The 16,208-nt window shown below is 37.7% G+C and overlaps 1 protein-coding gene across 4 annotated transcripts; it reads right to left on the bottom strand.

Annotated features, from left to right (window-relative positions):
- Positions 1 to 1,207: 1,207 nt before the first annotated feature.
- Positions 1,208 to 15,248, bottom strand: stk33 (serine/threonine kinase 33). Of its 4 annotated transcripts, none has more exons than XM_059529555.1 (14): positions 15,090 to 15,248; positions 13,903 to 13,962; positions 7,498 to 7,614; positions 6,739 to 6,852; positions 6,523 to 6,627; positions 6,199 to 6,337; positions 5,287 to 5,372; positions 4,426 to 4,513; positions 4,084 to 4,159; positions 3,865 to 3,977; positions 3,694 to 3,779; positions 3,296 to 3,538; positions 2,285 to 2,383; positions 1,208 to 1,997 (listed from the first exon to the last, which is right to left on the bottom strand). In XM_059529555.1, exons 3-14 carry the CDS (start codon positions 7,612 to 7,614, stop codon positions 1,779 to 1,781), a joined length of 1,485 nt encoding a protein of 494 aa, XP_059385538.1. In that variant the 5' UTR covers positions 13,903 to 13,962; positions 15,090 to 15,248; the 3' UTR covers positions 1,208 to 1,778. The 4 variants fall into 4 exon arrangements, with proteins under 4 accessions (XP_059385538.1, XP_059385546.1, XP_059385522.1 ...); XM_059529563.1 differs by lacking the exon at positions 15,090 to 15,248 and adding an exon at positions 14,878 to 14,968; XM_059529539.1 differs by lacking the exon at positions 13,903 to 13,962.
- Between the last annotated feature and the right edge of the window lie 960 nt (positions 15,249 to 16,208).

Genomic DNA, 16,208 nt, shown 5'->3' on the forward strand with positions numbered 1-16,208 from the left:
AATGATTTCAGAAGGAGCATGTGAAGACTGAAGTAATGACGCTGAAAATTTCAGTTTCAGCTTCAGTTTCCTACCATTACAGGAATCAAATAAATGTTAAAATATACTAAAATAGAAACGTTATTTTAAATTGTAATAATACTTCACAACATTATTGTTTCTTTCCAGTGTTTGACCAATCTAATTAGTTATATCACTTAAAGATTCCATTCTAAGATCTAAATTATCTTCTTATCAATTACAGAATTAGTTCTCATCCCTGATTGTCTATTGTTACATGCACAGCTACCATAGCGGATCATTATTTTTGTTTCATAGCAACGTTCTGTTGAATCTTCACAAGCATGGCACTTCATGAATGTGCTTAATAAAAAAATATTTTAATGAAAATAACCATATTACTGCACAAATAATGTACTGACCTTATAAAAGCAACAACACATTCAAGGCCTCCTTCCTAACAAGGCCCTTTGGACTATATTCATAATAAAACAAGCTTTTCCTTGTTTTTACCCTGTTGCACCTAGTTGTACATTAATGCATTCCATCCCTTCTTCTATTACTACAAAAAGGATAAAATTGAAAATTAAATGAGTGCACGTAATAATACATTTAAAAGGGTTAAATGGATGGGGCCTTCAGTATCCTCCCTGAAATTCCCATGAACACAAACACACATGAGCACACATCCACATGCAAATAGGAGGATTGTAATACAGTCTATGTGAGTTCTGCTTGACTATTTTAATATTGTATCCATCTTGGGGATTATTCTCTCTTCAGCAGAGAGACCAGTGCTGGAGTGCTGCAGTACTCACAGTATACCCTGCTGCTCTCAACAAGATTAGAGACCCTGCACTTTGACTCCCAATCCTGCTCTCTTCATGGTGTCTAACCACTTGGCACCCCACCGCTCACAGTCATAGCATACGGCTAACATTAAATTCCCCTCACCCCCTGACTTATTTATTTGTGATGCAAGTGTTCTGCACATCTAACATCAGTAGGAAAAATTCATTGGGAATTAGTGGGTCAAATATATTGCGTACACAAGTCACTGAAAGTCAAGATAAAATCCTGTTGGATGGCTTCTTTTTAATGGGTAACAAATCTATTCATATACAACAGTGAGCTGATGTGATTTGGCAAAAGATGACCGGTGTGATTAGCACAACTGCAAAAGGAAACAACAAATGTTCGTAAAATGAATATAGAGTTTTTACACATACTATTGTGGCATTTGATTTAGTCGAAAATGGTGAATAATATTTTTGAATATTGCATCAAATTACTCTGTTATTACCTATTTATTATTGCTAAACACAGCACAAAAGCTATTAAACCCTGTTACAGTCAATACATTCTTCACAGTCCTTCATGATGAAACATATGAACTTCCTTTATTCTCTAGAGAAAAGCATTTCAAAGTGCAAAGATGACTTATGCGCCTTATGTAAGATGCCATGAATAGGCGTGATGACTTCATCTGTTCCAGGCCCATAAAAATAAAGCAGCAACCAACCCCCCAAAAATCTAGTAGGTCATCATCAAAAGCAGGGGCCTCTGTCTACTTCATAAAAAGTGACTATTAAGATCCATCCTACTAAGGAGACTAAAAGCACATTCACATTGGAGGAAGTACAGTTTTACTTCTGCTTCACTGTAAAACTGTTCTGGCTTAAAGAGTCATTTGTGTATCCAGCGGGCCCACCACGCAGCAGCGGCCCCCTCACCTTTGGCACTGAATGCAACTACTCGAGCAGTCTCACCGCTGAGGTCTAGCTGTGTTTTTTAGCCCGGAAGCCAAAGGCTGGATTGGTGGAACGGTGTTTGGAAGTGGTGTAGGGACGTGGGGACAAGCTTTCGCGCTTGCTTGAGTTGGACGCTGAAGAGGCTGCTTCTGTTGATGATGGTTTGAGACAGGATCCTGAGATGGAGGAGGCCTTGCTGTAGTTTTTTGTGCTTGGCTGAGCAGGGGGTTTGTTACCTGTGTGGGACTGCGGAGATAAGACACTCTCATTCATCTCACAAAAGCGCAACACACCACACTACTGGACAGTGCTGCATGCTGTATGACAGCTGCTGGAGAAGGGTTATCTTGGCACCATCTAGTGGCTGTTCAGAGAACAGACAGCTTTTTTAAAAATCCAACAATAGAGTTTAGACATGATTTCAAGACCAGGATTTCTTTCGCATACCTTTTAGGAAACAAAATATCTCCTTTTGAATAAGCACAAATGTTTTGGAAAATGAAGTGCAAAGCTCAGTGAAGTGAATGACTGACCTGTGCAGCGGATGTATTCAAAGTGCTGCAGGCCTTTGCAGCAGACGCACTCTTCTTAACACCGTTAGAGGATGAGGCTGATAGTTTTTTCTTCAAAGGCTATAGGAATGAAATATATAACACATGAAAAACCCAGAGGCTTTAAGAGACCGTCAAAGCCTTTTGTACAAGTCAGTGCATCTGTCAGCAATATTAGAATTTCTGGTCATTCAATTGTAGCACTGATCTTCATATACCAAACTCCACAAAACTGCTTGCCCACGGTTTGCTATGTGTACAATAAAATAACACGTCAACTCAAGAAAATCTAACAAGAATAACACCATATGCTTTGTTTCTTTACCTTTCTTTACCTCAACTAAAAAACTGTTGTCTTGTGAATATTTTCTCCGCTAAATTATGTCGTTAGACAAATATTATACATTAGCTGTGATTATTTTCATAATATAGTTTTATTGCTTTTCTAAAATGCCCACCACATAATAATGTTAGTAAGGATTATTTATTTAAAAAAAAATAATAATAATAAAAAGTGTCTTCTCCGCATTTCACATCTGCTCTGCCATTTTTCCTAATGTAGCGTTCTAATAAACCTGGCATTGCATACTATGAATACTGTTCATGGCTCTGTACCAGAAAGCTTATGTTACTCTTTTGTAAGTTGCTTTGGATATTTAGCATATGTCAAATGAGTAAATGTAAATGTAACGACACAAACATTCATTAAAAATAAATTTTAAGTGCTTTAAGTGGCATTCTTTAACTAGATAACAAAATTATCTATGGGTGCAGTGATAAACACATTAAATGATGAGCAAATTATTTGCATCACAGCATTTATTATTTTTAAAACTAAAAACAGGACTTCCATTCATATGGCATGAAGGATTGAGATTCTTCCAGACTCCTCTTGAAAGTTTGGTCTGATTAGTCTTTCATAATATAATGAGCAACAGAATGCTTTTTTTAATGCTGAAACTGTACATGAACTGTATTGTGATACTTTTTTACCTTCTTGTTTGGGGTGGAGGGTTTGCTGCTACTGCTGATGTCTATGATGTCCTCAGGAGGTGCTGGGGTTACTGAGAGCTCTTGAGATGTTCTCGGCTCTGACCCTTTGTCCTGAGAGGAAGTGAGAGAGAGGTTTTGCACTCCCTCACTCATCTCCACATTCTCTTCCTCCTCTGGAGCGTTCCGGAACTGACGCATCATCTCCAAGACGTTTGTCCGTGTAACAATGGTGGAGGTGTCCCCCTTTGAACACAGATTTTCTTTCTTTCAGCTCTTTCTTTTTCCAGGTTCCACATTTAGTCATCCGTCAAATTGAAGAGTGCTAATTAGCCGTTTTCTCAATCTATAATATTCATGACCTCATTTTAAAAGGGAAAAGAGTAATTGAGTTCTCTTACCGAAATCCAAGGGTTATCTAGCAGCTCATTGGCTGTGATGCGGTGAGCTGGGTCAACATTCAACAAACACCGTATTACAGTTTTGGCTGTAAGACAAAACATAAAATAGTTACCACACTGGCTGAACTGCAATCATAATGGAACGGTGTGGGTAACACAGGGAGTTCTAACCAGCATCACTAATGGTGTGCCACACAGGACCAGAGAAAGTGAGCTCTCCTTTCATAATCATCTCAGAAAGCCTTTCCTTAGAGCTGGAAATAAAAGGAGGCTCTCCACACAGTCTGAAAAAGAATAACAAACACAACACAATTATACACAAAGTTTAAGTCAGCAATGTGAGTCTGTGTGTGGGCATGAGATGGAAAACAACATGAGAGATCTTCTTACAGCATGTACATGATGACGCCAATGCTCCACAGATCACACTGTTGGCTGTACTGGTGACCATTAACCACCTCAGGCGCTGAAAGGGCAAGTCCATGTGTCAATAATGAAAGATGTTTGTGGCCGGTGTAATGTGTGATATCTGATGCGTGACGCCGTTGACAGCTTTCAGCCTCTACTCCTTCTCGAATGTTATCAGCTTCACATCACTTAAATTAGGTCATCTCCTCTTTACTGCACATTTTAATCAGCGCTTCATTCAATTTATGAACACCCCCCATAGTAATTTATTAAATTGCAAGTAAATGGAACATGTGGATGTATGCATTTGAATATATGAATTACCCATGTAGATAGGTGTCCCGCAGGTGGCCTGCAGCATGTTTTCACTGCCTACACCGCCCTTCTGCACAGAGAGTCCGAAATCTGTGACCTAAGATGAGATAGGACAGGCATTTTGATGTTATTCAAAACTGAACAATGTTTAACTTAAGCACATACAGTACAGAACACACTTAAACGTTTCCTTCTCCTACTGTTTTTCATCATTAGATTCTGATCTAGTGAAATTTTTAATATAATGAACTATAGACATGCTGCACTGGATCACTGTATCTGTCTCACTTTCACTTCTAGATCTCAATTAAACTATTTACAGCCCAAACAGACTTCCAAGGAGCAGCCGGTACACCCACTCGCACTGACTATGCGCTCCTGAGCTGTATGAATAATATATACGAGGAGTGTATATCGTTTCATTGGTGCGTCAGGGGCGGGCAGGATTAATATCCAGGAGAGATGACCACCTTCTGCCAGATAAAAGCTTTTAATACAGTGCCAGGACTGCGCTGTCTATGGGCCCCCATTCTACTCTGATTTATAACATAGCGCTGCCCTGATTCAACCCTCCGCTCCAGGTAGCGGTTTCAGTCGGCTCCCGTCAACGCTCTATTCTGCTCCACGCTGTGCCCCGGCTGGTAATTTGTCTCAGAAAAGCCACTTGTGATTCATTTTCTTTGAGAATGTGATATGAAAGGAGTTAGGCAGGAGGTCTGGTGTAATGAGACAGTATTTAAAAAGCAGTTAAAAGGTTTGGGCAAGGAGGACGGTGGGAGAACTAAACAACAGACGAGAATGTCCAGAGGTCCCGCCGCGTTTGAATGCCATACCACATGCCTGCGCAGAAGTTTTTACTGTCTCTCTCACCTTGATATTGACCATATCGTTATCGTTGCCTTGGTGACAACTCTTCACAAGAATGTTTTCCAGTTTGAGGTCACGATGAACGATATCTGAGAGAGAGAAAGAAGAAACAGAGCAAAGGAGAGATGGGTTTGTATTATTCATAGAGAGAAGAGCATGGCAAAAATCCAATGCATTGGAATGGTAAGAGTTTTAAATAGGTTTTAATGACCAATTCTGATGACATTTTTTGCTCCGTTCCTTTTAAATTGAAACTCTTGTTCATATGAACTTAGCATAGAGTGCAGGGCCCACCTCTACTTACCACTTTCAATCTACAGATCATGATTCTTTGTTACTACTTCACGCCTAAACTGTACGTACTTAAATAGAAATGTGAAAATAATCAAATTATAATCAGCGTGTGAGGCTAATATACTGCAATCTCATAAAACACTCGAGTCCTATATACACACTGCAAGTGGCATCATTAGCTTCTCCAGACGTGAGACACAGCAGCACTCGGGGACTGTTGAAAAACACACCTATTAATCAGTATTCCTCCCCTGCTCGTTGTTAATGACTCATTAGCCTCATGTAATGGTGTCTCATTGCCAAGCAACGTCCTAAATTACCTCTAACTGCAGATTTCACGAGAAGGAGCGAAAAAGAGAAAAACCGCCAAGCATCTTCAAATAAACCCCTCAGACTCAATTAAAATGGGCTGATATTTTGTCTGACAGTTGTTCATTATTATCTCATTATTAAAACAAGCCCGATTCTCAGTAATGACAGAGAAACTTAATGTGGATGCAATCATCAGAGCGATTATCGTATATGAGGGGAACAAAAGAATCCAGGACGTTGCATGTGACGTAACAAAGATGTGAGCAATTTTTGGGGGGTGTTTGGGTTTTGTGTGCGACTGTGCATCACCTTTTTTATGCAGATAGACAATAGCTTCAGATAAGCTTTTGATGATGTGTCTGGTCTCCTCCTCAGTGAAGTGCTTGTTCTTCTGCAGGAGATCCTTTAGATCGCCTCCCTCACAAAGCTCAGTCACAAGGTACATCCTCTGGAGAATGCCACACAAGCACACATACTGTATGTACATTTCAAATTTCTGATATCAAACGAGAAACCGCTGTCAAACACAATCCAGCAGCATATGCAGTAGTATGATTGGGTTACCAATAGCACAGCTGAGTGAACTTTAAAGGAAAGAGAAGTGTGAAACACAATATATGTTTTTGCTCTCACCTTTGGTGTTTCAAAGACTTCCTCCAGATGTATAATATGTTCATGTTTCACTTGTTTCATGATGCTCACTTCTCTTTCCAGATGTTTGACACCAGACGTGCCTGCCTGCATGGATACAAAGGATTTGTGACACTTAACCCATCCTTGACAACCGTGGGAGCAGCTCCCCATCAATCACCTCTGTCTACAGGTGAAACATGACGACCAAACACTTACCTTCTCTTTGTTCACCTTCTTAATTGCCCACTTCCTCTGCGTCTCAATGTGAGTGGCTTCGCAGACGACGCCAAAGTTGCCTTGACCTAATTTCCTCCCAAAGGAATAGATTTTCTGGGTATCCAAATAAAGAGGCTGCATTATGTGAAGTATTACACACACACTCCTTCTCCTATAGTGACAGTAAACAACGCTCCAGCTCTGACTAATGGGGACAGAATGAGGGTGGGTTTGTTTTCCAGCTTCTCTATACTCCATTAAGTTGAGACCTGAATCCTTAAAGTGGAACTTAATTTTCAAGTTTGCCAGTCTCTGGAGTTTGGGAGAATATAGTATTTCTAATCAAGTTACAAATGATTAAGTTGCTGCCGCAGTTCATTCAATCTCAGGTCTAATTAACTTGATCATTATCTCTGCGCATGCAAGGCTGAGCACTGCCTGCTGCGGATTTGGCAAAGACAGCAGTCAGAAACCTCTGGAGAGGGCGAGGGCAATCAACACCATAAAGAGGTGTAATTTCCCTCCAGGCCTGATGAGGGCGCTACCAGATTGGAAGGAGGTCACGTTGGGGCTAGCGAGGGCCATGGCTCTTAGTGTAAGATCCAAATGACCTTTTGCCATTATTTTGAAGCCACAGACTTCTGATGGCTACAAAATAATGTCTTCTGTGCAACAAGAACAAAAATTTGAGGGAAAACTGATTGGGAATGTGTATGTGGAAATAGGCCTGCACTGCGTGTAGATCAGTTAGGACTCTACCTGTATGTCGGATTCATCCTCCATGCGAGTGTGAGGCACCTTCTTCTCTGCACTGTTTGCACGAGTCCACTGAGAAGCCATTTTCTTTTCTGCTCCAGAAACATTTGTATGTGTCATCTAAGGGTGAGATAAATCCATTTTAAGTAATTCGCACATATACTGTATAACACAACATGATCGCAAACATGGAAATCCTCACGAAAAGAGATAAAACTGGAATCTCATTCACTAACCTTGCATGTACGAATTTGTGCAAGAATTATTCATAAATACATTTATTATGAGTTTAGAAATAACAGAAACAATACAACAAAAGTCGCCCTAAGTCTTAAAAAAAAATAAAAACAAAAAAAGTTTACAAAGATGTCTGAACAGTAGAGCACTAGGAAAAGGCTTTATATGGAGATGGTTTGGGTGTGTAACTCTAGACAAGGACTTCCTCATTTAGAATCATCAATATGACATGAATCAAAATTTAGAATAGGTTAACTGATGTGTAAACTTTCCTAAATATAGAAACTTAGAAACTTTTCTGCGCATGTTAGTACTTCTATGTAATTATTAGTGAACAATGACCAGTCTCTCAAAAGCTTGTATATTACACAATGAATTGTAAAGTTTCAAATATGATATCTCATTAAATATTCAGGCAGGAGGAGTAAGTGTCTTTCTTCATCACATTCATGCATCTACGAGTCTAACGTCTAAACTGTAACCCTTTATTAGCTAGGCTTCAACTGACGCTCTCCAATTCACTTCTCACTTTAAAAGAAAGTGTCTGAAGTCTCCACTAACATTAAGTACAATTTACTCAGCTTCAAACCGTTCTCCAGAGCCAAATTAAATGTAAAGCAATTATGGTGTGATGAGTGCGAGCGGCGAAGTGGATCCGCCACACAGACAAGAGATTAAATATTAATGAGGAAGCAGTGTCTTTAACCTCTCTTCTCTCAGTGGCATTATCAAGTCCTGCTGACAGGTCCTCTCATAACAGCACTGCCTCTCCTATTACTGACCATCTATCTACTAAACAAAACGATTGTGACACATTCTTGAAACTCTTATCAGTTCAATTAAGAGTTACGTGATAAGAGTAGCAGAGGTCAAACAGTAGCACACTGGGGCTCCCTCTAAACAGGTCATAGGAAATGGGGGAAAATGATTAAGTCATAGAGACATCTGAACTGAGAAGCTGTAACTTTTTGCACCAATGGCTTCTGCAAATGCAAGAGTATGTGTACAGGAGATGGTTAAATGTTGCTGAACCTGTGCTTTATTAGTGGTGTTGTTGGTGCAGTGGATAAGACACATGCCTTTGGTGTGAGAGACCCGGGTTCGAATCCACTGTGAGACACCAATGTGTCCCTGAGCAAGACACTTAACCCCTTAGTTGCTCCAGAGGTGTGCGACCTCTGACATGTATAGCAATTGTAAGTCGCTTTGGATAAAAGCGTCAGCGAAATGAAATGAAATATTAGTAGAGAGGAATTGTGAAGTCCTCTTGAAAAAATCTCTTAAACTGAGTGGCATTGATGAAAAGGTGCATCAGCATTTCCTTGGTTTAAATCGGGTAAAACAACTGCAAAACTCAGATATGCTGAACTTGACAACAGCCGAGTGAGCCAAAACCAAAATTGAGCCATAAATGACATAAAAGCCCAATTTCCACAGCCCTAAGATCAGAGGGCTGAACAGTATATTGAAAGCACTCTCCTTATACTCAACGTTGAATATTGATTAACATTACAGTTTTTCTTGTGCTGTTGAAAGGATGCTTCTTGCTGAGAGCAAATCAGAATAAATTAAACTCTCATTCTGCAATTTAAACATGCATACATTCATTTTATTCTTATTTTTAATGGGATTTTGCCTTGTATCTGATAACATCAGCAACACTACACACCATGTCGGAGTACATGCATTTCCCACCAGGCCACGTTTCCAGTCTTTGAGCTACACTTACAGAATTTCATTTTTGTAAGCCAACTACAGAAGCAAAACATCTTTATACAAGCACACATTTTCAAGGAGCACAAAAGTAAGCACACAAGCAAACATAAACAGGCAAGAAGGTAATAAACCTCACAGAGAGAGAGAGATTTTAGTTCCCTCACAGAATATCCCATCAGCTAAGAACCAAATCCACAGACCTCCCAGATTTCTGGAAGCACTCAAAGGAAAGTAATTATGGCAGATAGAATGTCCACAATTGATCCTCTTGCATTTTTCATTTCTTGGCCATAACAGTAAAAAACCCATTAGTGCTTGTTTACTGACTGTTTATGGGCTAAAATGTGCATTGTTTCTCTTGACTGTGGGCGACGCTGTCTCTGGCTTGAGCCCAAATTAAATGTGGCACCCGGTATGATGATGTCCGAACACACAAAGGTATTACAGTTTTCTTCTGCTCTTTTCTCTCTCACATGCAATATTCTTCCAACTTCCCGGTCTCTTTCTCCTCTCTTACTTCCCTTAATGTCTGAATTATGGTCTTTCTGAAAATTATTTGGACTTTACGAGTCATTCACATTGTAAGCATTGTAAAATAAATTAATTAATTAAAATACTTGTGTATAAATAATTGCAGGGCTATTAAAAAGGCTTTGTGTGATAGAAAGTGAAGTTGAGGACAGGAAAAAAGAAATGAATACCAATTAAAACAAGATTGGCAGGGAAATGTGTGTTGTTTAAATTTAAATATTTGTTTGAGTTAAGAAAAATATATATTAAACACCCTGAATATTTCTTAATAAATTGCCTGTTTTTCATAATAGAATGGCATAGGCCTACAAGTTTTTTTGTTTGTTTGTTTTCATTCACATTATCATTCTATTTTTTTAACAAAAATGTTTTAAAAAATAGTGACTGTAATGTTTAATCTAATATATTAAGACAAATGTGATGGAGATATGACAATGTTCTGCATAACCTGGATGACTTAAATTCTTTAAGGCTTAGCACTTGTAATATGTTATTAAAGCATTCTTGAAACATTATTAAACATTCAAGGTATGCTAGAAGGATGCCATAGTTTCAATCACAGATATGTTGGCTGTTAATTTACATTAAATCTGAGCTACACAAAGCAAACTGAGATCAAACATTGCATGATGCAGTGGCCTACTGCTCTACTCTTACTAAAGATTTTACTCTTCTCATCTGCAGCTTAATTATTCATTGACAGGTGCCTTTGATGAAAAATGATAAACGTCAAAGTCTTAATGAAGCTTGGAATTACATTACCAAGTGATAGAGTGCCTTGCTTGTCCAGACTGCTTATACTATTGGAGTCATTTAACCTCATAATCATAATTTACCTGAGTTCTTCACCTCACCATAGTACATTATGTTTTCCTGTTTAACATGAATTGTAGGTCTGTAATGGACTGCCACTTAATAAATTGCAACAACTCATGAAAATGTTACAGAAGGGGGCATATCTGTAAACCTATCAATGACTGATTGCATATAAGTATGTCTTGTCTTGAAAATCAAAACCAAGACGTCATGACTATTATATGTTGGAGGAAGTTTGGAGGTATCCCACTCTAAACCAGTATATCAATGCATGGTTGAAAAAATCCAGGGTCTAGATGAATTCATACTTCAAAGGCAAAATAAACGATGAACGATGTGATGAGACTGCATGTTGAAAGACTGGTGTGGTGTGGTACAAAGTAATAGCAAGAAAACATGTCTTTCTATTTAAATGTTATTGTTATTATAAGATGAATGCAAATACATACAGCACTACCAGTGTAATCTGATTCACAAACAAATGACTCTTATGAGCCAGTTCTTTAAATGAATCATTCAAAGAGAATCATTCTGATAAATCATTCGCAGAATTAACAGACTGAAATCATCAGAATTATTATCAACATTTAACTCACTTACTGAGCGTTAAGTTTTCATTACTTTAATTTCCATATCAAAATAAAGCAATGTTATGGTCTTAATGTTCGTAAAACTTAAAAACCATACCATTATTGTCTGATTGTTACGTAACAACATTACTTTTTTGCAATAATGATATTTATAACATTTTAAAAAATAAGATGAAAAAGCAGGAGTCATGAGGGAAAAGTCCCCTGTTTCGGAGGAACACTACAGCAAATTTAGTCAACATACCATTCAACATACTGTAGAACTTTTATACTTTCAAAATACTCTTAAAAACTCCTGGATATGAGTAAATATATCTGTGTACTATACTTTTAACAGGCAGAACCCAGGTGGTCAAGATGGGAAACATCACCTCATCCATAAAAATAATTAAAACCAGCACTCCACAGGGCTTTTGCCTCAGCCCTAATTATACTCGTTATTCAACCATTCACTCCATCTCTACACAGTAGAGCACCATCATCAAATTTCCTGACGACAACACCATTATTGGGTTAATCAGTGATAATGACCAGTTCACATACAGCGATCCTCTGCAGGAGAGGATAGGGTTATAACAACAATCTAGCCTTGAATTCCAGCGAAACAAAAGTACTTATAGTGGACTTCAGGGAAAAGGACAACGCACAGCCCAATCTGCATTAATGACTCACCGGTTGCAATCATTAACAATTCTTCAGACTGCAAATATTTGAGGAGATCACCAGGACACCAAACATTCCACATGTGAAACCGCACATCAAATGGTATCTTTGATGCAGTGCTTAAGCACACCCTTATGAGCATTAACCATGGCATTGTGCTGATTCATTACTGTCTTGTATGTAAAAACAAATTTAGCAGCGCCAATCAACTGGTAGTCAGAATGACAGCAAATCTTTTTAAATGAATGTTTCAAAGGCCTTCAGGAAGAAATTTTGGATGGTCACAGAGGTGGTCATCTAGTATGACACTGTCATATGGGGTACGAATCATGTGTAAGCAAATTGTGTGGACAAGCACCAAAAAGAAGACTATTCAGGATCAGCTTATGGTCATAGCTAGGGCAATTACAAAGGCTGCAATTCAATTAAATAAATATATGCTGACTGTTTCAGAGCAATGTGTTCTTTTATACGTGAGCAGCTCATTATCTGTTGTTTTCAGTGTCTCAGAGCAGTTTGGTTCACAATAAATAAGTGGCATGCATAGACCTCCAGAGGGGCAGGAGATAAATCACATTAGCCAAAGCAAACAAACTATTTTGTTATGTAATTTTATTATTATTTTATTATTACAATACTATAAGTAACATTAGTGTTATTATTTTTCTTAAATACTATTTTTTTATTTTATAGTAAAATACTATGATAGTACTATTTCTTATTTTAATATATAAAATTAAGTATAATATTTATAAATTATAAAATATAATAAAATAGTTCTTTGTTTGTCTATCATTTTTATTTATTAATATAATAAACTTAACAACTATACTAATATTTATTATTATTAATATAGTAATATTGATATATAATCACGTTTTTTGTGATTATACATCAATGTGATTATAAAATATAAAATAACCTGAAGCTTTCTTTTTTGAAGTCACAGTTTTTATCAGTAAAATGATTATTAGATTTTTTTCCCCCAAATCATACAGCCCTGTTCATAAGTGATAACAAATGTTCCCAAGAAAGATCTGTACAACAGCTGACATGCTCCCTTGTGTAGCTGATGATTGAAGGGAGCTGGGATGAAGACATATAAAGCATTGCATGACTATAAACTAACTCTGGACAGGAAGCTGTTTCATTGGACACACTGTCTGGGCGAGAAACCTCACCAGACAGGTGCCAGAGTATAATATGTAGATTGCTGATGCCAAAGCACAGAGTTGACAAAAAAAATCCTACTTGATCACACTATCAATATGTGACAGTGCACAGTCAGGAGAAACGTCAGTCTTACATGCCAAGAATTATTGCCTGCGGGGGTGGAAAATCAGTGAGAGCCTCAGCAACTAAAACCACCTGAAAAAGACCTGTCTCCTCTTACAGAGTAGACTCAAGCAGTGCCTACCACTGGGCACTCAAGTTACGCCTAGCATTGTGAAATAAACGTCAGCCAGAGAAGCACAAAAGCCAACAGACTTGAGGGAAACGCCTGAGGCTATGTGACACTTCAATGTAAAACCAGAAGTGCTCAGTGTGAAATACAGTTTAATCTATGGTACTTTACAATAACAATATTCTATATGAATACAATCTGCTTGAATTACATAAGGGGCAGAGCAGTAAGAGTCATAAGACGTTTTTAGGTTGCCAAAAAAAAAAACACTTCCAGTAAGCAAATCCTAAAACAACAATTTTTTAAGGTCCTTCATGCAACCATATGCCAATAAATAACCTTTATTTGTATACAGAAAATATTTGACCAGTTCTGTTTGTTGACTGACCAAAGCTACCTTGCTTCTTGTTTATTCAATGACAGGCAGTATTTTGTGTATGAATGTAGTACCTTGAAAGGAAAATGGCTTAAGTCAGGCTTCCAAGACACCCAAACATCATTTGCAACATTCTAGAAGAAAATCAAATAGTGACAACTATTTTTATGTGCTTATATAACTGCTTATAATTAGCTTGTATTTCTCAAGTTCAATAAAATCAAAACATTGACATATAAATATATAAATAAATGAATTTACTTTCAGTTTTATTCTTTCCACCAACTGCCAACCCACACACCACATGGACTGGGATATCATAGAAAGCTTCAAAATCCAACCAGATAAGGCATTTTAATATACAGGATGTGATGCAAACAATAAATTCAGGCATGCTTTGATGCTTTCCTGTAGGCCAGTGCCTGAGAAGGAAGCTTTTTTCAGCTTTCAGACACAGCCAATATGTCATGAGAATTGGATTTTATTTAATAAAAAATAAATAAATACAAATTTTCTATCTTATAAATGTGACCGTATTTGCTTATAGAATGATATAATGATAATATAATGCCAATATTGTAGGACAAAATGAGACCTGGCACAACCACGGCAACCAATATTCAGTAGCTTAAAGCCAATAATTATTTAAATCTCGTGCAAGTAGCAATTAACTCACTGTGACCTGTTCCAGCTAAATATAATTATCTGGCATAGAACCTGCATAATAATAGATGTTTTATTGCTCCCTTATGTTTCAAAACACCCACTAACGTTACGCTAGTGTATCGAGTGGCTAGCTGAATATATCCTGAGTGTGTTAAAATCAAGTTCTTCTGTTTGAGCACTTCATTTTATAAACATAACTGCATATAGTCTACTTCTCTTTCAGGCTTTTTAACAGAATAAAAAAAGTATTTCTGTATTATTTATTCTTCTTATTTCTCACGTCTAATGGAAAGTTATTAGCGAAGCAAGAGTTGCTTCATTCGTGTTGAGGTGCAAAAACAGAATTAAAGTAACATAATGCTTTCATTATACTTACTACTTACATTATGGGACTACAGAGACATCTTCATTGCATTTTCCGCGAGAAATGGTCGAGTTATATTTATTTAGATCCACATTAGTGAGATGGAAATTACACTGCCGCTCCGGACCTCGTTGCCATGGCAACACAGAGCGCTTGGCTAACTCGCGCTTCCTCTACAATGAAAGCTCTCGAGACATGAATACCACCACGCTCTTATAAATGTACACTTACCCTTCATATGAGTTGCTGCGTTTGCGAAGTCGTTTTTCGCTCTTATGCCTCTTATATGTCATCGAAATCCTTGATGCAAGAGAATTTCAGATGTGACACTTGCGGTTGTCCAAACTTTCCTCCCTCGAGAGGGAGAGAGAGGGCGAACTACGGTGTGGTGTGAGGGACATCCCCAACAACGAGACACCTGCACACTGCAGTTATGTGAAGAACAATTTCAGTAACTAAAAGCATAAATCCTAAGTAGGTTATAGTATATCACGACCAGGGGTGTTTCTAAAGCCTTTAATTAGTAAAGTTACTGAGGCACAATATATAAGCTAAATACTATTGTGCCCATTCTGAATGATTACAATATTCACGTGCCATTATATTTGCAAGATACATGCAGTGCTTATGCAATATGCAATTAATTGTTTGGTACTTTAAGTACTTCCGTGTACTGTTTGTTATTTTCGTTTGAAAATGTGTTTACCTGCATGACAGCAGCCTGATAAATCTCCATCGCTGGCAGGATCTATTTGCAGTTTTTTTTTTTTTTTTTTTTTTTTTTTTTTTTGTAGATAAATATTCCACTTCATCCAGGGTTTAAAGTGTTCTTTTTACAATAAGGACGAAACGATTCAGCGCGTCAAATGATTCGAACTGAATCGCGAAACTATTGCGACTGCTAACCAGTTTGAGCAGTTCATTGAAATGAACTGACTCAAATGAGTTGTTCATTCCTGCTTCGGTATTCGGCAGTAATGATTCCGAACTACCATCAAAAACACTCGGCAGGCGATGTCACGGAAAATGTCTTTAGGATCAGTATGCTGCTGTTTCCTAGGATTTAGTTGTACAGTTTACTGAAGCACAGCAGAATATCACCGGGGCTTGTGCTATGCCCACTAAATAGCTAACGTTATTGTGTTATATCGTGGCATGCATGGCCTATTTAAAGACTTTTATTTTAATCTTTCTCGTGCTAAAGCTGAAATAACTGCAGGAAATTCTTTAACTCACTTTTGATTAAATTTAATATTTAAAAACATGTGTGTGGATACTATTCTATATATAAGGTATTGTTTTTAAATGCTTTTTAAAAACTTCCATCAGTCAAAATAAGCTTGCATTGAT

The sequence above is a fragment of the Carassius carassius genome, chromosome 3, assembly GCF_963082965.1.
Source record: "Carassius carassius chromosome 3, fCarCar2.1, whole genome shotgun sequence".
NCBI classification, from domain to species: Eukaryota; Metazoa; Chordata; class Actinopteri; order Cypriniformes; family Cyprinidae; genus Carassius; species Carassius carassius.